Raw genomic sequence first — 27,420 nt, 5'->3', positions numbered from 1 at the left:
ACAAACCAAAGATCCTGAAATATAAAAATATTAACGGGTGGTTGGGGGTGAAATTGTACGCGCTGAACCGGTGGGATCGAGGGAATTGCTTTGTCCCAAAACAGATCTTTAAACACCACTCTGACAAGACGAAGAGCGGGTTGCCGTGCCGGTGGGCTGGGTGTCTGATTTCAGCGAGTCACGTACCATTAAAAAGGCACTTTTACAAGTTTACGGTGAGGCGACGAGGCATTAAAACCTGCTCACTCGGGAGGAAAACCCGCAGCGGCAGCGCTTGGGGAAAGGGTTAACCCGCTGGCCGCCCTGCCTATGAAATGATGGTAAATTACCCGGCCCGTTCTCCCGGGGAAGAAATTAGACTTCAAAAGGGCTGGAGCCCTCCTGAATATATATCAAGCAGATGGGCTGATGCGCTGTCTCGCTGATGTGCAGTTGATTAACCGCCCCATAAAAGTGCAGCAGTCCCGGGCACCCCGGCAGCAGCATCGCTGCTTTTCGGGGCTAATGCCTCGGCATAGAGCAAGGGAGGAGGAAGAAGGGGGACAGGGAAAGGGAGAGAAGAAGGAAGCAGGGAGGAAATAGCGAAAGGAGGGAGCTGGGGGGAAGGAAACAAACTGGGGTGAAATGCAAAAAGAAGTCCCTTCGTAAGCAGAGGGGATTCGCTCTCCCACTCCCAAATCTTGCTCTCCCGCTCCCAAATCTTGCTCTCCCGCTCCCAAATCTTGCTCTCCCGCTCCCAAATCTTGCTCTCCCACTCCCAAATCTTGCTCTCCCGCTCCCAAATCTTGCTCTCCCGCTCCCAAATCTTGCTTTCCTCTACAGACAGCTCATCCCCGCCTCGGCACAAATTCCCACCGCCGAATCTCCGGCTACCCGCCGTGCTGAAGCGGGAGAGGGGGGTCGACACCCCCCCACACTCCAACAATCCCCGATTCAACCGAGTTGGGGGCGAAAAGCTCTTCCCGCTCCCGGCTGCAGGACGGGACAGGGCGGCCGCTCCCGCGGGGAAGCGCCCGGTTGTGACACCCGGGCTTCAGTGAGTTTTGGCGGGGGGAAGCGCTGGAGGGATGTCGCACCCATCCCTGTAGCAGCTCGGTAAAAGCGCTTTCTCGCTCCTCCCGGTCCTAGGCGGTGAGGGAGGAAAGCACACGCCAGAAAGCGACCCGTTGTAGCATTTAAATGCCTCGGCGCTCAAACCGTCTTTGACACGCCTTGGCTGGGCTCCCGAAGGCATCCTGTGCCATTTGATCGCACTTCAGAAGAGGCCTGTCTGTCTGTCCTCGCTCCGGCCAAGGCCGACAGAGGCAGGGCGCCCACCGCACAAGGGCAGAACAGCCACTTTTAACCCCCGGGGTGTGCAGCAGCTCTGCAAAAACGACTTTGGGAGAGTCAACATGAAGTTAAAGCGGGGGGACGGCAGCACCGGACCCCATCTCTCAAGGGCTGGCTGCTGCGATCCATGGCCCCCCGGGCAGCTAATCCCGGGTAAAGCCCCTTGCAGCGCTGCAAGGATTTGGCCAAGGCCGAACAACTTGCCTCCTTGTCCCTAGGGTGCGCAGGAGGCTCCTCGCCCCAGCCTGGGCGCTGCGGAGCTGGGCAGCCCGCGGAGCGATGCTCCCCGCACCGGTCTAGCAGGGTGCCCACCTCACCCACGCACACGCCGTCCCCTCGCCCCTTTCCCCGCGTTTTTCTCTCCCCGTCCCGCGCAAATATAAGGGTGGGTGGCCGGACCCAAGGACGGGATCGGTGCCCAGGCGTGTCAGGGGTGCACGGAGGAGCCCAAGCCGACAGGTGCCCCACACGAGGCCGGGGCTATTCCCCTTGCTCCTGCACAACAGGAATCGGGGTGCGACCGAGTGTCTCCATCCCCGCAGCAGCGGCTCGGATCTCTGCAAGCGTGTGCGTGCGTCCACGCGTGTGCATGCCAGCTCGCCTGTCCCTCTGTGGGCGCCCGCCGCCCGCACTGTCGGATCAGACACGCTGGGCCGGTGCTGCGTATCTTTTTCTCCTCCTTTTGTCTCCCTTTCTTTGGCTTTGACTCTTTCAGGTGCCCCGGCGGTGCCCTCGCGTGCTGCCGGTTGCTGGGAGGTGGCGTGGCTGCCACTGCGCTGCTGTTGTGCGAGGGGAGGGAGGGAAGGGGGGCTTGAATACGGGCTGTTGTGTTGGGCTGGGGTGGGGGGCCGCCGAGGAGGAGGAGGCCGGTGATGATGATGATGGAGGGGAGGGGGGTGACGATGGAGCTCACCGCGGGCGCGCAGCTCCCTGGGGAGCCGCCTGAAAGGCCGCTGCGCTCACCAGCTGACAACGCGTGCTCCGCTCCAGACACCGCGCACCGCGGCCGGGAGCGGGGCCAGAACCCCCCTCCCCGCTCCCCAGCCCCCTTATGCCCCCCATTGTCCTCCCCATCGCATTGTCCGCCCCGCTCTAATTAAGAAACACTGGCCCCACGGCCAGCTCCCCCCCACCCCCCCGTGGTCCGTGCGCTTTTCTGGTCTCCCTTCGCCGGGTTTAACCCTTTCCCCCCTTTTTTTCCCTTCCTCCTCCGTCCCCGAGGCCAGAGGCTGAGCAAACAGCAGCCGCAGAGCCGCCAGGCAGCGATGCGCTCCGGCCGCCTCGTTGCAAACTCGCCCCCCACACCCACCGCCGCCCCTCGCCCCCCTCCAGAATCCCCGCACTAAACCCCCGCCGAGCAAACAGGCGTGCGCACCCCGCACCGGAGCTCCTGGCTGCGGTTTATCCCGCGATCCGAAAGCAAAGGAGCTCCTGTGCGCCTCGCACAAAGACGACCACCTCCCCCCGTCCCCCGCTCCCCCCGGTTGTTCTGCAGACCCCGGAGGATATTTAGCGTTCAGCCAAAATTTAACGCTCGGATAGTGCGCTTCTGGCTCGCCTTTTTCAAATAAAAGCCCGTTTAAGATGATAAAACCACGCGAAGAAGCAAACGGGGCGAAACTGCTTCCAGGGGCTAGTGCGCGTCCCCGCTCTTGTTAAAAAACTTTGCGCTGGTCTATACAAAACAAACACTGTCGCAAGCTCAATAAAGCGATTTATCCATCTTCATTACTTAAAGAAATGTTGTCTCTTTGTTTGTTTGGGAGATATTAAGCATGCTTAGCTTGCAACACATAGTTGATTCCTTTGCTAGTATCTTGGATACTTGGATCTGACTTTGGAAGGTAGGAGCTAATTGCTAATAATGGAGAGAAAGGAACCAGCCAGCATAGCGGGAGTGGCCTGGCATATGGGGAATGAGCAGTCTGAAATACTCAATATTCAAGTTTCCAAAATATTAATGAGATTATAGCAACCTGCAGCTATACGTTACAGCTTGTTAACGGAGTGTAAGGGGGGGGGGATGCCAAAGGGTTGTTATGCAAAGTCTATAGCTGAACCTTAACATGGAAATGTGGGTATCTCCTTCAAAGAAGTGTTTAAAATAAAAAAGCCCCTCAGACAGCGAGTGCTGCGAGCACCAACTGCACTCATCTGTCGGGGGAAGGGAAGGGACCCCGTCCCGCAGAGAATTTGGATCTGCGCTTTTCAACCCCTTCCTGTGTCCGCAGCCGCGGAGGCAGCGCCTGGACGGCGGGGCCGGGGGAACCCACGGCTGCCCCCCCGGGACCCTCCCACGGGGTGATGCCCCGAGTCACAGCGGCAGCCGCTTCACCTGCGCTGGGCATATACCCAAACCAAATCAACAAAACAACATCTGCACCTCCCCAAAAATTGGCGTTATTTTGCTCCGCCGCATCACTCCCGTGCTGGGAGCCCTAAGAAGCGAGACCGGCTCCCGGAGCCCAGAAATAAATGCCATAAACCAAACGTGACCCACCACGAAAAAGCTGTCTTTATTTATTTTATTTTTTTTTAGGAAGGGAAATGACCCTACCGATGAACTTTTCACCCTGCGGGACCGTAACCCACCTCGGCAGGTACGGGGCCGCTGCCGCGGGTGTTTGGGGAGCGCAGCCCGGGGTTACCCAGGGGGCAGGTGCCTTGTTTCTTCAGGGGAAAGCGACACTCGCAAAGTCTCCGCTCCCGCGGGGGCTGCTCGCTCCCCGCTTAGCGGATCCCCCGTTTGACCCCCCCGGTGTCACCTGCTGAACCCAGGGGCACCTCGGCTCCCGGCACCGGCTTAACCCCGGGTCTGGCGTTAGAGGTAGGATGGGCAAAGCATCTTCCCGCCCCGGGGCTTAACCCGAGCTCAGGGGTCGCTTCCTGCTCCCCTGTCGTCCCAACACCCCGCCGGCTTTCCCTGCCCGACCCCAGCCCCATCCGCCCCGCTTACACCCCCACCCGCGACGCACACGGGGCTCCGTGGGGGTCCCGCTCGTGTCCCCGACCGGAGGCGGGTTGGGGGAGAAGGGAACAACGGGAATGGAGCGACAAGGTGGCCACCGAGCAGCGCACACCCTGCATTTGTTGCAATTACCCGGGTTTTCACGTCACCCTGACTCAGGGCGTGCGGGGAGAAAAGCTAAACCTGATCCCGCTTGCAGGCTGGTTGGGGATTTTTTTTCCTCACTTTTATTTGATCTCAAAAACATTAAAATACATAAAACAATGGCAGCTGGCTTTGCTAAAATTAAAATAAACGATTCTCGTCGTAGAAAAGCTTTTTTTTTTTTTTTCAAAAAAGAATCAGAAATAGTTGCAAACACTCCATAATAAATACATTTCCTATTATCACAAAAGCAAAATAAAACGAACATAAAAGTTTGACACGACAAAACAGTTTTCGTTTTAAAGAAAGCGTTAGGATTAAGTGGCTTAATTAAATATTGGTCTCCAATTGGCAGTTAATTAGTAGCTTTCCTCTTGAAAACCCCATCTCCAGCCGCTGATAAAGTGCTTGCACCAAGTTCCCCCCCACCCCAAAAGACGCCGACATGGTGCGCTGAGGAAAACTCACCTTTTCCCCCCACCCCCCCGCTATTTACAGGACAAGACGGTGCGTTATTTACACTTTGTGTGTTTCCACAGCAATACGACCCGCGGCAGGATCGGGGTACTGAAGGGCGCGGGTGTCAGAGCAGGTGCACATCGAGGGGGTGGGGGGGGCGATGGCGACACCCCCGCCCGCCGGGCAGCAGCATCGGGGCCAAACTTAGTCCTTGCGCATCGTCTGCTCGCTCAGGCTCCGCGCTGCAAAGCGGCGTGTTGGCAGGAGGGAACGACAACGACTTCTAGGCAAAAGCAACTTTTGAAAGTGGTAACTAAAGATAAAATAAAGAAATACGACCAACCCTGACAGCGAGGGCGGGTACAGTCACTCGCTAACAGTCATTCCCCTGGACAAACCGAGGAGCAGCCGGGGTGGGAGGAAGACGGGGCGCGTTTCAAGGCTCCGAGGGGCGGCCCGGGGGTGCTGGGACGGCGCCCCCACCCTAGCTGGCCTCGTCCGAGTCGCTGTAATGGGAGCGGGGCGAGAACTCCCCGTCGCTCCTGTGGGACCGTGGCGACGTTTTGCTCCTCTCCTGCGGCGGCTGCCCGGGCTGCGGCATGAGGAGGGCGGGGGAAGGGGCTCTCTGTCCCATCAGGGCGCCCTCCGCAAAGGAGGGGAAGTGCAGCGGGTCGAGCTGCACCGAGTAACCCCCCGCGGCCGGCGGCGGGGGGAAGCGAGTCCTGCCGTGCCCGGGAGGGGAGGCTCTCGGCGGTCCCGGCTGCGGCGCGGGGGGCGGCCCGGCCCCGGGGGCGCAGGGCGCCTCGAATGGAGCCCCGCGGTGCTCGGCCTTGCCGGGGGCGTCGGGAGGGGCGTCGGGGCTGTGCAGCAGCTCGGCCAGGGCGCTGATGTAGATCTGCGCCATCTGCAGCGTCTCGTACTTGGAGAGCTTCTTGTCGTTGTTGAAGGAGGGGATGACATTGCGCAGCTGGTCGAAGGCGTGGTTCAGCCCGTGCATCCGCCGCCGCTCCCGCGCGTTGGCCGCCAGCCGCCGCTGCTTCTGCACGCCGCTCACCTGCGCCCGCAGCCCGGCTCCGCCGCCGCCCCGCGGCCGCCCCCCGCCCGCCGCGCCCCTCGCCCCGCCGGGGCTGCTCCCGCCGCCCCGCGCCGCGCTGCCCTCCGCCGCCTCCTCCTCCTCGTCCCCGGGCAGCAGGTAGCGGGGCGAGGCGGCGGGCAGGCGTGCGGCGCAGCACACGCCCAGCCAGCCCGGGCCGAGGCCGCAGCCGCCCGGGGCCTCCGGCACCAGCCCCGTCGCCCCCGGTTCCCGCCCGCCCTCGGCCCACGGCGCGCTCATGGGGGGGGGGCAGGGCAGGGCCAGCCCGGCTCTCCACGGTGCGTGCCCGCCCGACGGCTCCGGTGTCGCCCGGCGCTGCCGCGCCCCCCTTTAAGGAGCGGCACGCGCCGGGGTCCCCCCCCGCCCCGTGCCCCCCCCCTCCCCTCCCTCGCGCCCCACCCCTCCCGCCCTCTACTCGCGCCGGTCGCGTGTCGGCGCGGCCAATGGCGCGCGCGCGCGGGGGCCGGCGCGTGCGGGGAGCCAATGGCGCGCGGGGCGCGGAGCGGGGGGGGAGCGGAGGTTTGGGGGGGGGAGTGGGGAGGTTGGGGGGGGAACGGTGGCACGCGCGGTCCCGCCCTGCCCGGGGTGGCGCGCGCCTGGCGGCCGCCCCGCGCGCGGCGGTGGGGGCAGTACGGGGCGGGGGGGGAGGCGGGGAGCGGCCACCGCTGGGAACGCGCCCCCCGGGAGAAACATCTATAAACACCTATAAACACCTTTAAACGTCTATAAACACCTATAAACGTCCATTTTTGTCCTGGGCCCCTCGGTTCCAGCAGGACGGGGAACTGCTGGAGAGAGTCCAGCGCAGCCACCAAGATGCTGCAGGGAGTGGAGCATCTCCCGTGTGAGGAAAGGCTGAGGGAGCTGGGGCTCTGGAGCTGGACAAGAGGAGACTGAGGGGTGACTCATTCCTGGGGATCAATATGGAAAGGGGGAGTGTCAGGAGGATGGAGCCAGGCTCTTTCTGGGTGACAGCCAGTGACAGGACAAGGGGTAATGGGTACAAACTGGAAGACAGGAGGTTCCTCTTAAATATGAGAATAAACTTGTTGGGGGTGAGGGTGGCAGAGCCTGGCCCAGGCTGCCCAGGGGGTTGTGGAGTCTCCTTCTGTGCAGACATTCCAACCCGCCTGGACACCTTCCTGTGTAACCTCATCTGGGTGTTCCTGCTCCACGGGGGGATTGCACTGGGTGAGCTTTTGAGGTCCCTTCCCAATCCCTGACATTCTGGAATTCTGTGATTCCGTCCCCGCCTCCCAAAACTCCGAGGCTCCGGTAAACGCCCGGGCTGGGGTCGCCGTCGGTCCGTCCGGCACTCGCTCCGGGACGCGGCCCCGACGGTGCCCGGGCAGCCCGGACCCCGCGGGCGGCCGCGAAGCGCCGCGCGGATTTGCGGGGCTGCTGCCGCGAAGCTGCCGAGTGCGTGCGCTTGTTTTCAAACCGTGAATGCCAAGGAAAGGTGAGGAACGGCGGCGTTTGCAGCCGGGACAGCACATGTGTGTTGCACCCGGAGCTGCCGCGTTTACCGCAGGGTCCCGATCCCCCGCGAGTTGGTTCTTTTGTTCGGCCGACAATAGCTCCCCAAAGGTGGCGGAGAGGGAAATAACTCCGTGCACGCATCTTAACTCTCCTTCCGAGCAGCCTCCCCTCCTGCCACCACCGCCCGCTTCAAGAGGAAAAGTGGAGGTTTACTCGTGAATAGGCGTGTTGAGAACAAAGTGATGGGCACAGTATGAGGTAGATATGTTTTTTCAAACGTGAATAACTCGCAAGCCAAGGAGGGAGCGAGGGAGCGCAGCAGCTCAAAGCCGTGCGGCGGTGACATAAAATGAGCAACCTTATTAGTTTATTAGGCTGGCTGAGCGCGGTGCAGGCGCCGGGGGCCCACCTTCCACAAACAACTGGATGTTTTTGAGCAAATAGCACGTCGATGATTTGCTTTCTCAAACCTTCACTATCCTTTTCGGCTTGCAATTATGTTTCAAAGGCAAAGCTGCTGGATTTTTTATTTTCCCTAAACAAGTTGTTTCTGATCAAGATGGAAACATTTACTTGGTAATAAAGAAAAAAAGGAGCAGAAGTTTATGCCTCGTTTCTGTATACTATCCATAAAGTTGGCACACCATCTTTTTGTACCCAGCAGCAACTTTTATAAGCTCCTATGATGTTACCCCCCTACAGAGAGATGCTTTTATTATTAAAAGTAAAAAATGATACTTCTCTCTCCACTCTACTGTTCACCAGCTAAATACCCAACCCTCCAGCTTTTCTTCCCATCCCCAGGCACCACCTGCTCCTTCATCCCTCACCTGGGTCCCGGTGGCACAAGCTTGCTTTGTGAGGACCCCCCAGGCACTCTCCTCTCCTTTTGGAGCACTGGGTGCTATGGCTGCGACCGCATGGTGCAAGGATCTTGGGCCAAAGCTTGGAGATGAGCAGGAGCTTTGCCAAGCAGGAGCTGCTGACACGTTTCCAGAAGCCTTGCAAGCATGAGAAGAGCGATGATGGTGTGAAGACCTGAACACCTTCTTCCCAGCTGGTGGGCCGCAGGGTTTGCCCATTGCTCCATGACAGCAGCCCCAATCCTCCAGCACATGGGCCACACACTTTCAAAGGCAGCCAGGCCAAGACCCCAGGCATGGAGGGGAGCAGAGTCCCATTAGCATCCCATGCGGATGTGGGGTGATGGGCCTCTGGGTACCCCACGCTCTCAGAGGGTGCTGGGGGGCTTCTCTTAGCAGGACTGCAGTGATTTTACAGAGCGCAGGGGGGATCATCCTAACACCCCGCGCGCTCCTCAGGCACTCAGCTCGGCTGACGAATACTGCTTGTTTTTCAAATGCATGTTTTGTGAGCGACTAGTTTGAAACTGGAGGCATTTGAGACTCGCTTGGTAGTTTGCCTTTGAAAGAACGGGCACAAAAAGCTGTTTTCACCACCACAGCTCAGAGGGGGGGGAAAAAAAATCTCATTGAAACCCATTCCTCTGCGTATGCCCATGTCCGCTGTGCTGCACGCACATACACTCACAGTCAAAGTCAAAGGCAAAGGGTGGTTTATGTCAGCGCTGGGTTTAGCTCTGCTCTCCCGGAATAAGATAAATGTAAGTGATGAAGAACTCCTGGGGCTGGCTGAACTCATTTTGTATTCAACACTGCCCGGCCCTTTTCTCTTCCCTTTCTCCCTCTCTTTGTATGTTCAAGCCTACTTGAGTTTCTTTTTCTCTTTTGTAGAAGTTGGTTCTTTTGAAGCGGTCCGAGGCACGCCCTGCCGCAAAGGGAACTTCACGGGAGTCGGAAACACAGGCACACCGCTCTCAAACACTTACTGTACAATAGCAGGAATGTAGGAAGCCTTGAAAATGAATCTGCTCTCTTCAAGAAAGTGTCAAAGCCTTCAGAGGAAAACAGACTGAACTTATTCCCTTATCTTTATGCAGATTTCCCCCTCCCGCTCCTGCATTTCCCCCCAGCCTGGTTAAGGGCCGAGGCAGCAACTCGGGGTCAGGCACATATTAGTATTACAGAAAAACGGGTTACAAAAGGCAGGGGAGGGGGGGAAACAGGCTTGCAAAAAGCCTCCTCTATCATTACAGCCAGAGACGTTTTCAGAGCACACAAAGCACATGGGTCAGCCCTCAGCTTAATTGTGCTCAATACTCTATTTGCTCACTCCATCCCATTTCAAGATCAGCTGTCCGCTCTGCAGGCATCACCCCCAGTTAGGAAGTGTTTGATTCCTTCTCTTGCCTTGCCCCGCTTCCTCCACATGTTCTCCTGTTTCCTCCCTTCCTTTCGAAATGCAGGGGGGAGCCCTCTCTGCACCTCTCCGCTGGCTCGTGATCTGGCCTTCAGGCAGTTAAACGCACGGCTGGGTAGAGACAAAGTTGTGAGTGTCGCTTACCAAGGTCGGGTAATCCTCGCTGAATCCCAACCAGGACCTGCGCAGGCCTGCAGCCAGGGGAGGGAAGGGGGATTCCTGCCCACCCGGTGACTGACCTGCGCCCCGCAATGGCAAACCCCATCTACAAACTACTGCAGTGAGCTACAACAAACAAGCAAAGACAACACACAGCAGAGGAAGGTCCAGCAGCAAGTCTGTCTTAGACTCCTGTGGTCAGTAGCTGACGCTTTACTGTCAAATGTACTTTAAATACACAGGAGAAGTGACAACGGCAAGGAATGCAAAAGCCCAGGTACTTGGGACATCACTACGGACTCCAACGTTTTTGAAACCTGCCCCTTTCCACTCATCAGGACCACACTGCAGCTGAAGCAGACGTGCCCTCATTTCTGCACAGCAACCTTCCCGGGCAGGTCATTACAATTGCCCCGTGTAATTTGCTTCAACTCTTTGATAGTCTATAAACCTAATTCCCATTTCTTGGTGGCCTTTACCCCGGTAAAGCTCTGGTGCTGGGCCTAACTCTGCAGACACGTTCTGCTGTGCACCCTTAATCCCGGTGCAAGTGCTCCCACTGCCTCCAGGAGCAATGCGGAGCGTCGCTATAACAATACTTGCCCACCTCCTGGGGTCATTGTAAGGCATAACGAATGCAGCTTTCTAATATATTTGGAAACGTCATCTGTAAAATTTACACCTACATACACTTTGCCCCTTTATTTAAATGTCTGTAACTGTTACTGAGAATTTAATTTATGCCCGTAGTTTAAAAATAAAAAGCTTTATGTTCAAGGAAGCATCACTAATAATAATGATTTTCCTTTGGTCACTTTATTTTAAACACTTTATTCTTACATTCAGCTTGGCAAGGAGTTTCCTCTAAAATTGCTAAATGCCTTCAGTCCCACCAGAATCTCTGAGGGTTGAGGCAGCTCTCAGGTGTAGGACAACAGGCCTCCAGGAAAAACAACCGCAAGGGATCTGTTTGTGTCAGTGCTTTATACCCTCCTGATCCTTGCGCTCCTCATCTTTGTACAGCAACGTTACTCCAGGTGTAGTTTGTTCACCCTCTGCAGCAGGAGCAGTTTCACCAGGCCTGTGCGCGCCCCCACGTACCACCCGCAGCTCCCTCCTTTAGTCACTCTGGAGATGAGCGACAACAGAACGCGAAGAACACGTTGTGTGTTAGAAAGTGCTATAAAAGCAAGTGTTGTCTAGCATGCTTTCATTAGGCTGTTAATTAATATGTTTTACTGATATAAATCACTTAACCAAGAAAATGAGCAGTGCCATCAACAGTTTTACAGCGTAGGCACAACACTTCATCTGCTTCAAGATGGGAGAATTAACATCCATCCATCCAGACAGCATCTTCCCTTCAGATCTTATCTGTTCACCTCCACTTGCTCTCAGTGGCTCTTGCACAAGAGCCCAGGGAATGTAAGTGCTCCACACCTCTAGGCACATACAATTGCTGGTGTTATATACATATTATATATATATATATATATATATATATTTAAACTGATGGCCACAGCGTTCCCTCTTTCACTGTCACTTCAGCCATTGCACAGAACATAGTTACACAGGTTTCTTCTGGGAAAAGATTCTAATCATAGGCTTGAAGTATAAACTAAAAAAAATCAGCTTGCGGAGTCTCTGTGGCACAGCAGGAACGTATTTCAGTGGACAAGTGGAAAAAAACCCCCAAACAGTTGATATGTAAGCGTAAGGAAAGATTTGACACCTTAAACATTCTGTGTTGCCTCTCAACAACAGCGTTACTAGAGCAGCAACCTGGGAGCATGGGGGGGATGGTGCTTCAGTCGTACTGGGCTTCGGTACGGGGTTCTCACATCCATCACCCACAAAGCTCTTGGCAATCAGGCAGCCCTGAGCCTGAAGGAGGTTTCTTAGTAGTGGAAACGCCAGCCTGGAATTGGAACCTGCGCACATCTCCCGAGGACAGGAGGTCTCCAGTGTGCAAAGAGTGAAAATTTACAGTCACAGAAGCCAAAATAATGCAGAGAACAGGGGTCCCTCTAAGGGGACAAAAGCACGTGAGTGGACCCAAGCTGGAGCTGATCAGCACCTGCATCAATCCCTCAGAGCAGAGAGTATTTCCCACCAAAGAAATACACAACACAGCTCTGAAGAACTATCCCTGTGAGAACCTGTGAAAACAAACCCCTCTGAAGACAGCTTCATCTGCTCTCCTACCTCACACATTAGGGTGTCTTAGGAATTTTTAATTAGCTGTTAAAACAAGAGTTTGTGACCATGAAACCCCACCTCTTGCTCCAGCTTGGCTGTTGCACCCATGCCACTAGAAATCAGTTTTTGTTGCGGGCCTGCGCACATTTGTGTCTTGGTGACAGCACGAGGAGACAACATCTTGCCAGGAAGGCAGCACAGAAGAAACTTGCAGCAAGAGCTGCTTTGCTAAACAAAAGCCTGGTGTTTCCACCGGGGTGGGCGTGTGGGCTTTGCTCTCTTACCTCTCCCAGCAAAGCAGGTCCCCCCACAGCTTGGGGCACCTGCTTTGGTGGCACAGCTGTTTGGTGGACACCATTTCCCGGTGGGGCTCCCAGACCCCCGAGCACGTAATGTAAGAAGTTCCACCCCAAAGCCTGACCCTGGTGAGAGCCACCAAGATGCTGAAGGGAATGGAGCATCTCCCGTGTGAGGAAAGGCTGAGGGAGCTGGGGCTCTGGAGCTGGACAAGAGGAGACTGAGGGGGGACTCATTCATGGGGACCAATATGGAAAAGGGGGAGTGTCAGGAGGATAGAGCCAGGCTCTTCTGGGTGACAACCAGTGACAGGACAAGGGGCAATGGGTGCAAACTGGAACACAGGAGGTTCCATTTAAATTTGAGAATAAACTTCTTCCTGGTGAGGGTGGCAGAGCCTGGCCCAGGCTGCCCAGGGGGGTTGTGGAGTCTCCTTCTGTGCAGACATTCCAACCCGCCTGGACACCTTCCTGTGTAACCTCATCTGGGTGTTCCTGCTCCATGGGGGGATTGCACTGCATGAGCTTTCCAGGGCCCTTCCAACCCCTGACATTCTGGGATTCTGTGAAACGGCTGCAAAAGCCCCCGAGCCGTCCCCGTCCTCCCCCCCCGCGCCCCTCGGGTGGGGTGTGCGCCCCGGAGCTGCCCCTCTGCCGGCAACAGGTTGGATATTGTAGGTGTGGGCGATTAAAGTGTCGCCGGCACAATGGCGGTCTGTGTCCCATTCGCCACGCCCGGGCTCCTCTTTGCAAAGCGCACACAAGAGGTGACACGGCGCTGGCCCCCGGCGGCATAGCGGCGCGGCCCGCTCCGTCTCCCGGGCGATGCGGCTCCACCGGCAGCCGCGGGACTGCGGCGGGACCACCGCGGCCGCGCAGCGCTCCCCGCGACGGCGGCTCTTCCCCTTCCACCCCCACGGGGGGACGGCGAGCGCCTGGCGGGGCGGGGGAGGCGAAAAACAGGGGTGTCCCCCCCGCCCGGTGGCCCCGTCGAGCCGGAGCGGGATCCGGTGCCGGGGGAACCGCAGGCGGGGCGGCAGCGCCACCGTCCGGACAGCGCCGGGCACTGCAGCGCTGCTCGGCCCCGCCGCAAAAATCATCCCCGCTCCCCCGAATCTTCTTCCCACTCCGCCCCGGTTTCCCCGCTTGCCTGAGGGTAAAGCCGGTCAGGCTCCTGTTGGGTCCCTGGAGGAGCAGCAGCCTCCCCGGTGGAAGATTCGCTCCCACACAACGCACGAAGCTGGTGAAATGCAACCTGGGCTTAATTTCCAGCTTCCCCGAACAGCAGCATCACCCTGGCATATTCATACGTATATGAGGCCTGTTATATCTTCTATGAATTGTTTGAAAAGGGAAAACTTATTTCCATAAATATTCCTAAACATTTATTCCATAAATGATGACACATACAAGCAGGTTTCCCCCTAAAACTTACAGCCATTTATCTGTAGTATATAGTAATTCGCTGGAGCGTAAATAGAAGTTAACCTGGAGTAGACATGAATTTCTGTTTCATATGTTGAAGCCATGTCAGGAACCAGCAGGTACTCCCAAGCCTGCAACAGGTTCCTGCTCACCTGCAGCCCCATTCACACCTGTGCGAGGCCACGAGCAGCAGGCGAGGAGGCAGGAAGAGCCACCCGTGAGCAAACGCAATGGCTGTTGCACAGGATGGCAGGCAGAAGCTGACAGGTAACAGTAAATTCAAGTCAGGCTAAGAAACTAATCGGTCTGTTTAACAGAAGTGCTGAACCAAGCAATGTCCCTTTTGTATGAGAATAAACCAGATTAAGGCCAAAAGTCTTCATAAGGGAAAATGCAGCCAGGTGTTGTGACAGTCTGCCGGGCTCAGGGGCTCCTGACTCCAGCAGCGCAGTAACCAGTGCTGTTTGGGGTTTTTTTTTCCACCTTTTTCCCTTTTTTTGGGCCATGCTTTTGCAAGTGACCACCACCCACCCAACTCAGGAAGGTGATGTGTGGGTCCACGAATGGAAATACGTATGCAAAAGCAGTGTACCTGCTGGTTCCTGACATGGCTTCAACACACGAAATAGAAATTCATGTCTGTACTCCAGGTTAACTTCTATTTACGCTCCAGCAAATGACTATATACTACAGATAAATGGCTGTAAGTTTTAGAGGGAAACCTGCTTGTATGTGTCAGTATTTATGGAATAAATATTTAGCAATATTTATGGAAATAAGTTTTCCCTTTTCAAACAATTCATAGAAGATATAACAGGCCTAATATACATATGAATACGCCTACATTTGCCAGATGCTACAGCAAGCCTTTAAAACCAAAGATCACGGTGATATTTATTGAAGACAATAAATACATCTTTCACAAGTCAGATTTCCAGCTGTATCAGCTCTACTTCTACCCACTTTTCATCGCGATGTCGGAAAAACAAAGATCCCTGCTTGCCATACCAGCTACACCTTCTGTATTGTCTAAATAGTCCAACAGCATTTTTAACTCATACAAAGCGCTTGAGGGAATTCTGTTCCATTGGGGGAGGAAGAGAGAGGAGAAGGAAACACCATCTGCAGACGGCGCTCAGAAAGGTCTGCGAAAGTCAGAGCAAGACAAACCATTCCAGTGCGGCCTGAGCACTATTTGGTAAAGCGACGCGCTTTGCTGTTACACCGCGTCCGTTTCCGGCTGTGTTCGCTGTCATGCCTCACAGACCATTCCTTTAAAGAGAGAAGAACAGGTGTCAGATTGTAGGAGTAGCAAGCAACCACATTATTAGCTTTGTTCACAGTATTTGCTTTCTTCCTCCCATTCCCCCCGTGTGTAAGCAAAAGAATTGATTAGTAACAACACGGGTCAGCTGTGATTACTCTTACTGTGGCCCGCGGTGAATATTCATACACGGGGAATATTCAAAACCAAACAAGACCTCCCCACTGCGTGCTTGAAGAAGCATGTCCCTGGCTGCTGGGGGAGAAAGACACGCTCCCCAGCAGCGGCAGGGCTACAATGCGCTCACAGAGCTGCCCACTGCCCCCCTTCTGATTTTCCTGGCACTTGACAGGGACACGAAGCAAATGTACCGCAAACACAGCCTGTGAGAAGTGTGGCTTTGTTTTTCCAACTGTGCTTTTCCATTTCTAGCACTCATATAACACTTACTGCCAAGTGCTCGCCACGGCATCCTCTGGCTGCGCTGATTGGGAAAGGAGTGTCCCTCTGCAGTTCAGGAAGGGGAATAGGCAGCATCTCCCAGCCTTTCTTTGAGGGATAACCAAAGTTTGGTTCAGGTGGGGTAAGTTCCTGTATGCAGGAGGGGGATCTGGTATTTCCATTCATGAAGGTGGTTCCTGCAGATGTTTGCATGCTGCACCCAGTCTGCCAGGAAAGCCTGGGTAATCAGAAGGGGCTGCTGAGAAGGCAAGGGCTGCTTTCCACTTCTCTGGCTTGCTCCATTTTCCCAGCGATGTCCCATCTGGACAGCACTTTCCAAGAGGCCACCATTACTTTACAGATAAGGAACAGCCTAAAACGTGGCTCCTGGTCACACAAGCATCTCCGTGGCTACGAGAAGCCCTACTAGACACCCTGGAATGTGCATAAAGGCTTGTAGGGCCAGGGTTTGCCATAGCTCTGCCTCAGGGAAAACAAGCAGGGCTTGTCTCTTGGCCGATTTTTACAAAACAAGAAAAGCAGCCAAATGATAAAAGTTCCAGCACCCTGTTGCTAGGTCTCCAGTGCCCGCTGGGGTACGTGCCTGTTGGCACTGGTGCATAGGTACCTTTACATTTTAACCTCAATCACTTTAAATAATCTAACTTCCTTTAGATTTTTAAGCTATCTGGATTCAGATGTTATTTTTTTTTGTAATGTAGCATGAATTGAGGACTCTTTCCGAAAGCATTTTTGAAACTTAAAAACAAAATCCCCCGAACGCCTGCCGAGCTTAACAGAAAACTGCAAGAGGTCAAAGGCGTTACTCAGTGAATGAAATACGCTGATTGTAAGAAGCCAGCAGACAGGCTCTGGATTAGGTAAGTTAAATCCTCACAACTGACGTTGTTGCATTACATCCTGCGTGACTTACTAAAGATTAGGCCATTAACGTGTTAATGAAACTTAAGGATTGAGGCGGCCGTAATGAAATACGGGCTAAATCCTCTCCTGCTAAAACTTCTGTCAAATCTAAAGGCAGCGTACGCCTGGTACCACAGCAAACTAACTTCTGCGCAGGGAAGGAGGGCAGAATGCGATTCTCTGAAAAGAACGGCCACGTTCCACGAAAATTCGTAATCGCACTAAAAAGGACAGAGATAGGATGTAGCATTTCACAGTATCACAGTATGTTTGGGATTGGAAGGGACCTCAGAAGATCATCCAGTGCAATCCCCCCATGGAGCAGGAACACCCAGGTGAGGTCGCACAGGAACATGTCCAGGCGGGTTGGAATGTCTGCACAGAAGGAGACTCCACAACCCCCCTGGGCAGCCTGGGCCAGGCTCTGGCACCCTCACCGGGAACAAGTTTCTGCTCATATTTAAGTGGAACCTCCTGTGTTCCAGCTTGATCCCATTACCCCTTGTCCTATAATTGTTTGCCACCGAGAAGAGCCTGGCTCCATCCTCGTGGCACTCACCCTTTGTATATTTATAAACATTAATAAGGTCACCCCTCAGTCTCCTCTTCTCCAAACTAAAGAGCCCCAGCTCCCTCAGCCTTTCCTCCCACGGGAGATGCTCCACTCCCTGCAGCATCTTGGTGGCTGCGCTGGACTCTCTCCAGCAGTTCCCTGTCCTGCTGGAACTGAGGGGCCACAGCTGGACACAATATTGCAGGTGTGGTCTCCCCAGGGCAGAGCAGAGGGGCAGGAGAACCTCTCTGACCTACTGACCACCCCCCTTGTAATACAGCCCAGGTACCATTGGCCTTCCCGGCCACAAGGGCCCAGTGCTGGCTCATGGTCATTTCTACAAATCGTGCCCATGAATTCCAAAACGCTGCCCATATATGTTTCCTGAAATCTGAGCCTGACACTGATAAACGTGGCCAATCTCGGTGATTTCCAAGGATGTTCCAGACTGAGCTGACCCCTGGCAGCCTCATCCCATCCCCACGGGCTAAACCCCCCCGGTGACCGCGTGGCAAAACCCCTCCCGCGTGGCAAAAATCCCACCGGAGGAAACGCGGGTTTATAAAACAATTTTATTAGACAAATTATTTAGACAAATTATACACAGAAAGCTCTGCCACTTGTAACTGAGGCCTCCAAAAAGTGTTTTGTGTATCTGGAGAATAGGCAACACATCAAAATAGGCCTATTTTAAATATCATACATGGTTAACAGGTTGGTTTTGTTTTTAAGAGCTAAAATCACTGCGACATCTGGTATGTCCCTATGTAGCTTGTTGGAAAGGATTCTTTTTGTTCTTTGTTTCGCTCAGAAGTGTGGATGAGTTCATGAATGCTACAAGGGGGAAGCAAGTTGTGCATGCTTTTAGACACTTGCTACCCTGCAAACAAAATGGCCTTTTGCACGATAAGAATTGGTTCTGCCTTACACAGTAGACAATATTCGAAGATTTAGTACAAAAAACAGTGACAGTACAAGATGCTCCCCCAGAACAGAATTAGCATCAAAATAGAATAGATCTGAAGAATATACCTTTTAATTTATCCTAAAGCAAATCACGTAGGCTGATTCCTATTAATCCTAGCCAAAGAATGAGTTAGGTTAAAATAAGCGTATGGTTGCATTAAAACCAAACCAAAAGAACTCACAGCATAAACTGCTTGCTCTCTACTTAACCGCATTTTTAGTTGTAAGGATTACAAATTGAAAGCTCTTCCTACGTTTCTAACAGTGTTACTTGAAAAAGCTGGTGCCAACGCGGGCACTGGTTTTGCTCTCACTGCTGTTCCTTCTCTTGCTCTATAGAGTTGGCACTAATGTAAAAAATACATTGCTCCTCTAAATCTAACTTAATGTATAAAGGGTTAAAATAAGCGCCTGTTCACGTTTTTTTTCCCCTTAGAACAATACGCAATCATAATTAAGGCCACATCTGTATTTCTTGAGGGCTTTATTCTTTTTCCTCCGCTAACACCATTATTGTATCGATCAACTGCATCGATTTGGAAAATAATTTATTAACCTTTGATCTATGTTTAAACTCCTCTAAAGCTATATTAGAACGTGGTGTACCTAAGAGAGAGTTCCATTTGTCTAATTCATTACAATTATCAAGGTTAGCCTTATATTCTAGAATGCTCAATAGCCAATGCAAAACCTAACCAAAGGAGTTGCATCCAGGTACGAAGGTTAAATTGCCCCAGATGCCCTCATAAAAAAGTATAAAATATGCTCTGTTGGCAAACGATGCAAGTCGGAATAACATTAAAGCCACCTGTCTTTTCTAAACGAAAAGACCCCCTGCACTGTACATCTTTCCCGTATACAACACATTGGTACTAAAGCTTTATTAAATGAATTGCAATAGCAACAGCTGCCGTTTTATAGCTATATATACATGTATATATATATACACATACCTGTGTGTATATATGTATATATATATGTATGAGATACTAATTTATTTAACACAACAGAGGCTTCTGCCATATGATACAGTTTACTGTACATAAGAAAACCTTTTAACACTGTACAATCACATAAAGGTCATATGCACTGTTGCAGTGCAAAAGTAGATTTAACTGTAGTCTTTACTGGCATAGTAATGGCTTTTTTTAATTCTACAAAATTGCATTCTCATATTACGGGGTCTTTTAACTTCGTTTTGATTTTTTTTTTTTCTTTTTTTAAAGTCTTTTTGCCCTTTTTTTTGAATTATTTTTCATTTGTTTTAAACTGCAGGGTTTGCCTTTGGTCCACAGTTAAAAGGACACACAGCAGTGGAGCGCTGACTGGAGGCAGCAGAATAAAAGAAAAGGATATAAGTTATTGCAATTATAGTAAAAAAGGCGGTGGGGGAGGAGGAGCGAATGCCCTTTCGTAAAGTAATCCTCAGGGTTTTCCTATGCGTGAATCGCTGCACATTTCCTATACTTAAAGTATATGAAAAGCCTGAAGTAACCAAACCTAACGTGGTGATAAATCAAAGTGATTCAAGTAGTAAAGAGAATAAGGAGAGAAAGAGGAGACCAGACCGAGGAAGAGAAGAGGAGGAAGAGTTGTTACTAACAATCTCGATTCTTAAATAAAATTTAAAAAAGAAAATAAAATGAACAGAAAATAACCCCCAAACAAATTAAAAAAAACCCAAACCCTCGAAAACAAAAAAATAAGGAAACGCAAAAAGGTTACATCCATTGTTAGTCCCACAACATCACAGCTGCTCCTTGCAAAGGGAGTCCCAAAAAAGGAACGGCGAAGGACGTTGGTCTGATGCTCAGATGGAGGTGCCTCGGTCGGGGTCGCTACCGATATTCAGCCCCAGGGTCGGCGTCGGTTGGTAAGGGATGGATGACATGGTTTTGATGGGGCTTCTAAAAAAGCCGCCGTTGGGTGCCCGGTGCCTGAAAGGGCCAGTCCGGTGCTCGGGGACGCTGCCGAAGGAGAAACCCGAGGCGGCTTTAGCGGACAGCGTGCGGCTCAGAGTCTGGATCTGCTCGGGTATGAAGGTGGTTGTGGTGATGTGAGTGTTCCTGAAGTCACTGATTTGCTCCAGCGCCTGACGCGTGGGCAAAGTGTCAATGTCCAGCGGGGTCAGGTCGATGGACGAGGTGGAGAACTGTTTATGGGGGCTCTCGTCGTCTGTGCAGAGGCTGTTGACGCGCCTGTGGAGATGCTCCAGGTCGATCTCCTTGTCGTCCTGGGGAAGGAGAAAAACAAGAGGCACCACTCACCATCGCCGTTTGGGCTGGGTGGAAGCTTCACGGTGCGATGAGGACGGTGCACACCGCACGGTTAACGACTGTTGGCCGACGGCATCTCTGAACATCACCGACAAACATCCCCACCGCCCGGGGCTGGGCGGGCTAAGCCAACCCTCACACCACAGCCACCTCCAAACCCCGGATCTGTACAACAACAATTCCGAGCGCTGCCCGTAGGTTTCCATCAGGAAAAGCCAGGCTCAGAGCCAGGCGGGCTGGACTAGCGACAGCTGAGTAACAGTGAACTTTGTGCCACGAAAGCAAAGCATCGTCTCAACGGCCTGGGATGATGCCAGTTCTTCAACTCTGCAACGAGGATTAAGTTTGAACGTCAACATGGGAGGCTCTGAGCAATCAGGTTGCCTGTCTTGGTCATCCTCTCAGGGCTTAAGGGAGGGCTAAGAACATCTCAAATCACTTTTTGCCTTTATAACGTAAGTTGCAGCATAGAAAAGCTGAACTTCCAGGCAAAAATCTGAGCGCTGGTGACTCCCTGACATCACACAGACAGGAGTCCGCCAGGCAATTTTACATTACAGTGCCAAAAGACGAATTCATTCTCACCTACAAAGCAGCAATTCCATAGATTCTGATGGAATTACACTCTTGTGGCTGAGAAGAGAAGGAGGCGTGGGGTATTTATCATAATATATCGTCCCTCCTCTTACCTCTGTCCCTTTTCCTTCTTACATCTCTCCTCCTAGAGAACTCAGTTAAACAGGCTTGTTTGTTACAATTAAGAATTTAAATGCACAGAAGTTAAAAAAGAGAGGAGAAAGCCCTGGGCGACACAATAAATCTGTATTGTACGTGGGTATTTCTACTGAACTGCAAAGCTTAATTCAAAGCAGCATTGAGTACACACGTCCAGGGGTATTCCCTCAGTATGGGGAGCGCGGCTCATTCAGAACAAAAATCGATTTCAACTAACCTTAAAATTTACCTTAATCTCTGTGAAATCTACTGGCTCTTCCAGGCCACTAGAAATATCTCTCACTCTAGGACCTCACAGAGGATAATTAGGCAGCCGATAGATGACGACTTCCAGCCTCGATTACTGCAACTCAATGACTGGCTTGATCCAGAGCTCCCTGAATCAATGGCAAAACTCCTAGTAAACCAAACGGCCTCGAGATCCCTCCTGTGTGTCTAGGAATGAAGTCAAGCAGTCCGAAAAAGTCCACACCTGGAACAAACTGCAGGAGTTCACCCGCTTAGCAAAACGGGTCACCAAAATACCTGCGCTGGTGCCGCGTGGGACACAGAGCAAAAGAGTTTTACCCTCTTTTAGGACAGGGAGAGGAACCAGGGGAAAAGGGGCAGGGAATGGGGCGGTGGGGACCTCCTGGGGACGGACCACAGAGGCTTTGGTTTGAGCTCATGGCGGGAGGGGGAAAAGCGCAGCGCTCGTGTCTCGGACTTGGCTTTCTGGCCTATAGTTTATTTACGCGTGGACATAGACACGGATGCACGTAACAACCACAGGGTGACACCAAAACCAAACGCATTCACCGAGCGTGCGCTCTCCTAAAAACTGGGGAGGGTGCGGGAGACCTGGGGCCACATCAGGAGGTAAAGAAGTGCACAGAGGCTCTGTTAGTGCCCGCGAGCCATGACTATGTCTCTGAGGGACAGTGCTACATATTTTCCTTCCTTTGTTGAGCTTTGGGTTTTGTTTTACCTTTTTAAAAAACCGTTTTGTTTGGGTTTGTGTTTAAAAACATGCAAACGCTTTGTAGCTTCAAACGCCAATCAGGAAACCATTGGAATTTCATCGCTTTTGAGCCTAAGTTGCTCGAAATATTCCTCTTTCTTCTCTTACAGAGATGCATTTGGGGCCAGGGTCAGCCCAGTGGAGATATGTAAGTGGTGATACTCTCCCATGCTTATCCCACGACCCGATCTCCACCCAATCCATACACCAAAACGAAACCCACTCACGGGAAAATCGTGCATCTCTCCATAACATGAGCTTTCCTCTTCTCTCTTGTGTGAGACCAATAGTGAAACATTCAGCAGTTTTCACACTTAAATTATCATCAGGCTTCAGAGTCAACATCCCATTGAGATTACCGGGGCGGTTCGTACTTCTCTCAGAGAAGTTTAAGGCTGTCTGCAGCCTCGGGCAGAGAGCATTGAACGGGGCACTTCTGGCACGTTACCGAAATGTTATCTTCGTAACCACAAGACAATTATTTTTTCAGCATAAACGCCACAAACTGGCCCAATCTGACCCCCGCCTCTGGACTAGTGGCCTGGAAGAGCCAATGGGTTTCATGGAAGCTAAAATGAATTTTAAGAGAGTTAGTTCAGCTGGATTTCTTTGCTGAATGGCCCCCACGTCCAGCAGAGCGGGGACATTCAGCACACACGCCCACGTCAAACTCGCTTTTGAGCCAAGCTTTTCAAATCAGTTTTAAATGCTAAGCTAATGATCACGGAACAAAGATCAAGGAGGCCAAATTATACCATTTGTGGAAAGGATACACTCAAATTTCTCTGCATTTGAAAACTGAAATACAAAATTTATTTAGAGCGATATAAAATATCCGTCTTGTTGTTTTGTTTTTTCCTTTGTTATTTATCTTTATGTTTAACAGAAGACATATATGAAGCATGAAGTTCTGAAAGTTTCGGTAAACAACAATCGAGTAAATTTTAGGTTTTCAAAATAAGGTACCAATTAAATCTCTACGGTTTCGGCTCCTCAGAAACTCAATTTAAAGACTAGATTATTTTTTTTTCCATAATGGTCTGGTCCAGATCTTGAGCAAAAAGAAAAAGCTTGGGAGTTAAAACAGGCAAGAAAAGATGAAACGTATTCTAACATCAGTGCCAATGCTGTTTAATTAGGTAGTGTAATTAATCCTGCCTGATTACACAGCATTAGATTAGCAGGAATAAACACAATGGAGAAACTGCAGAGAAGGTGAACCCGCTGCACACAGATTAACAGCAATACCCCACAAGCTACACAGATGTGTCCAACTACACAGATAGGAAAGTTATAATTGATAGTGCTACATTCAAGTTCATCTTTAGGTCCAGCTTTGGGCATTGCTGCCAAGTACATTTTAATGACTTCTGTTTTCCTAATGTTGTTCTGGTATTTTCTGTCCTGAATGTGAAAACGGACTCTTGGTTCCCTGGATTTCAGATTAAGCACTAAGAGCTGAAGTTCATGGAAGTCTCGAGAGGTTAACGTTTCTGAAAATGGGGACAAACTTCTGTAAGAAGCTTCCTGCTAATTAAAGGGCCAAACTTCGCAAATCTATTTTGAAAGATTCAGCCACTGAGCTTAGGGGAAATATTTTTCCAGAAGAAGCCGAAAAACTTTGAACGTACTGGTGAGAATTAGCTCTCCCCAGTGGGAATAATGAACTAAATATTGATGTATTAATCATGTACTATTCTACAAGTAACAGTTGTGTTTTACTCAGAATACTTGCATATTTATACATCATCAATATATTTTTTTTCATTCAAGCTTTTTTAGAAGGAATAGCTAAAGAGATCTTGAGGAACAACATTTACCTTCAAAAAATCAGGAAATCTAAGGAAACGTCTCTGAATTTGCTTCCCCACCCTCTCTAATGCTCTAAATTCAAGGCAGCAACCTTTAGGGTGCGTGAAAATTCCCCAGGAGAAACGGAGGGTCTAATACCTCTTTTGACGGAACCCGGGAGCCTTTCCTTTTATTCCACCACGTTTCCAACATTGCAATGAAACAGGACAGGACAATCCCAGCGGCGAGGATGCAGAAAACGCCTGCAAAGCTTTTTATGTCCAGGGCGCCTCCTTTCTGTTTGGTGTCCACGGACGAGTAGAGATCGCACTGACTGTTCTTCGGCCACCACTTGTGCTTCAGGATGTCCATGTCGCCGTTCTGCTGCAGCTCCAGAATCCTGGGGGAGAAAACAGAGTCAGGGGTTGCGGAGGTGGCACCCAAGGGCGGGAGGATGGAACCCGACTGCTTCCAGCCTTCCCCCGTGTCCACAAAATCCACAAAACCCTGATTTAGCCAAAAATCTCGAATATGGGTTGTCTGTAAGGCTGAGCATATGGATATCTACCTTCCACTCTGTCTAGAAGGTGGCACACACAAGTTTCTTTTTGTCTTTTAAGACCCTTAATGAAAATGCTTTACTTAATAGACCGTATTTCCTTAAGTGGCTTTCACTATGGACTATGTCAATTGACTTTTGCAGCGCATTAGATATTTGACAACAGGTACTTTGCACTTTAATCACTGGAAAATGGAACCAGGCTCTTCCCTGTGACAACCACTAATAAGACAAGGGGCAATGGGTATAAACCGGAACACAAGAGGTTCCATTTACATTTGAGAAGAAACTTCTGTGAAAATAAACATTTCAATTTAAAAATAAAAAAGGTAAATACACTTCAGTTGTACTGCAGGTTACCTTACTGTAAGCTCGCCTTTGCTAGGCTACCTGCCTGCTGCTTTGGAGAGAGAGCAGAACCCAATTAGTCGCAGCCAGTGGCGACCTAAACTAATCTTGCTCGGTTGGGACCTGCTGGCAAATGATTTCCATGGGTGGTTCTTTGCTGCGGAATTAAATTGTCCTCGCACCCACGTACCCAGCCCGCTGCCCAAGACGGACTATTTTGCCAGACTTCCTGCGGGATGAGCAGTTTGAGAAATGAGAGTTTTGGTTGGAAGAAGATTTTCATATTTGGTTCCTTGGTTCATCTCAATGAATTCCCGAGGAGAGTGTTTTTTACAAGCAGCCAGAAGTGACTCAGAGTCGCAGCTGGGCGCATCTGGCTACCCAAATAAAACAATGCAATGATTACACTTAAAAAGAGTAAAACAGGGGGAATGTTTGCTTTCATGTAATAAATTTGTTTTTCATTTTAGCGTTGGAAGGAAAACAATTACTCGTGTAATCATTTGACACAGCATGCAAGAAAATCCAAGTGCACACAAATCAGCAGAGCTCTGGGATGTCGCTACCAGAGACTACACTGCATTGAAATGGGAAGAGTTGCCTGCGCTATATTTTGAATTGCCTGAAAGCCAATGCCAGCTTGGGGAAGCCCCATCCCAAAGCTTCCTGAGCGTCAGCATAAATAAAACGCTTTCATATAAGTTCTTGTAGCGTAATAGATTAATTTTCAATGCCCAATCTCAAACATTTGGCATGTATGTTTGTATATTTAGGAACTGCCGTGCTATCTTCGTGAGGCAGTACAGAACGACATAGTGGGGCTTATTTCTTCCAGCAGCAGCTCTAATCCCCATGCAGGGCTATTCTGTTTCTTTTATTCAGCCAGTAATAGAATGAACCATCCAAATGATTGCTCTATTCTCATTAATTAAATGATTCTTCACTTGTCAGTATAATTCCTGATTACACAAGACATCTTTTCAACAATAGGCATTTGCATAAAGACAATGAACTTCAGCTTGTTCCTTAACAGAGATTTATTCCTAATTGTACTCCTCCTAATTATTGGCAATTTTCTTTATGGGTGTAACATCTAAGTTCGATTATTTAAAGGACAATATAAAAAAGAAGCGGAAACCAGGGATAGCAGTTGTATCATTACATGGAAAAGCTTGAGAAAGGGAAGGCTTATAATTAAGCCTTGTAAAACCACAGCTGAGAACACGTTGAGGGATAAAATACATATAAAAAGAAATTATTAAGAGCATCAATATTCTAACTATATTAACTTCATACAGAGAAAAAGGGAAAACCCGCTCCTGTTAGGCTTATAAACACTTTGTTTCCGAATTCACCTGTTTGCGGAACCGAAAGAACAGTTAACATATTAAGGTTTGACATCACCAATCTGCTCCTAGCTATGAAACTTCCTATTTTTGCCCACACGATGGCACCCGTTCCATAGAAATAGGGGTTTGTTCCTGCTGGGGGCGCCTACACACCCTCATCAGACACCCCTGGGGTGGCAGACACTACAATCACTTTGATATTTGATTTTTCAAATTTAATAAGTGACTAAAATAATTATGCGCTAACTAAATGCTCTGAATTATAATGATGCGCTAAATGCTCTAATTCCGGCAAGTTCTTTGTCTCACAAGTCCCGTATTATTACAACTGAACTTTTCCTTGACAGCCTTTGAGCCTGCAGTATTGGCAAGGAGTAGTACAGCAATGAGTAAACCAGTAGTAAGAGTGGTGGAAAGCAGTAAGTAGGGCACATGGGGTTCCTGCTGTTTTGAAATACGATACAAAAGAACCCTGAAATAACCTGATCTGTCTGAAAAAAACCCCAACCTTTACAACTTGCTTATGGATAGAGTGTGGGTCTTAATATATTTTTCTCTAGCAGGCAAACTGTTATAGTAACGTTTTTCAAGGCAATGACACGAAGTTATTAAGCTGCGCAAAAGAAAACGTCTGCATGCACTTTAATTTGTCCCTGAATTCACGGTGCCAAGTGACATCTAGTGGATATAAGCACAGAAAACTAAACCGCCTGCAGTTTCCAAATCTGACAGTGATGCGAACAGGTCCTACTGAATCCGTAAAAACAAGGCTGGGCTCAAGTCGGTAATTACACCCTTTGCTGCTCGCACTGAAATGGAATGACTCCGGCAAAATACCCCCGGATAAAAAAAACCCCAGCTTGCTATGACAGCAAGGTGTCACAACTGTTACAAAACTGAGACATCTGTGACAAGACAGGTTTTTTGGCCAGCTCAAGCTTACATGCCAGAGAGGATGGGGAAGAGGTATTTCCAGCCATGGGGAGGGAAACAGGGAATAAGGATGGAGAGAGCAAGTAGGACACTCTTCTGGGTTCTTTCCATCTCCTCCCCTGGCAGCTCACTGTCTTGCTGAGACCTCTTGAGCTTTCATTATTTTGACCTTACCCTTGGCGCATTGTGGTAGACGCATGTTGATGCCCAAATCCTTGACTTTGATGCCAACAAATATTGTCCTTCCCCAGCCGCCCAACTAATCACGTTTGCATCATTCTACAGCCATGGACCTTTATGAAGAGTGAAGGATGAATCTGTGTTCACCTACACAAGGTCTTGCCCAAAAAGCACAGGATAAAGAGAGAAGGAATGGTCAGAAATAAAACTTAGAAGTGTTTAAAGAGCTGATGGGAATGCATTTATCCAGAACTGGCTGCTTGCCCG

General features: G+C 50.8%; 2 protein-coding genes across 4 annotated transcripts in view; both read right to left on the bottom strand.

Moving 5' to 3' along the window:
• Positions 1-4,496: 4,496 nt before the first annotated feature.
• ATOH1 (atonal bHLH transcription factor 1) lies at positions 4,497-6,283 on the bottom strand. The gene has a single exon (XM_065062965.1). The coding sequence runs from the start codon at positions 6,234-6,236 to the stop codon at positions 5,388-5,390; it is 849 nt and encodes a 282-aa protein (XP_064919037.1). The 5' UTR covers positions 6,237-6,283; the 3' UTR covers positions 4,497-5,387.
• Positions 6,284-17,574: 11,291 nt separating this feature from the next.
• GRID2 (glutamate ionotropic receptor delta type subunit 2) overlaps positions 17,575-27,420 on the bottom strand; it is a 565,730-nt gene continuing 555,884 nt past the window's right edge. For 2 of the 3 annotated variants that reach the window (XM_005498033.3, XM_065062415.1), the window contains 2 exons: positions 23,944-24,184; positions 17,575-20,215 (listed from right to left, as the gene is read on the bottom strand). In XM_005498033.3, coding sequence (XP_005498090.2) covers positions 19,793-20,215; positions 23,944-24,184 — 664 coding nt within the window. In that variant the 3' untranslated portion in view covers positions 17,575-19,792. Of the gene's footprint in view, positions 20,586-23,943; positions 24,185-27,420 lie in introns of all 3 variants that reach the window. The other variant, XM_065062416.1, reaches the window with a different exon arrangement.

This window comes from Columba livia, chromosome 4 (genome assembly GCF_036013475.1).
Source record: "Columba livia isolate bColLiv1 breed racing homer chromosome 4, bColLiv1.pat.W.v2, whole genome shotgun sequence".
NCBI classification, from domain to species: domain Eukaryota; kingdom Metazoa; phylum Chordata; class Aves; order Columbiformes; family Columbidae; genus Columba; species Columba livia.
Note: the sequence above shows the minus strand (reverse complement) of the source record. Positions and strands in the feature narration are given on the sequence as shown.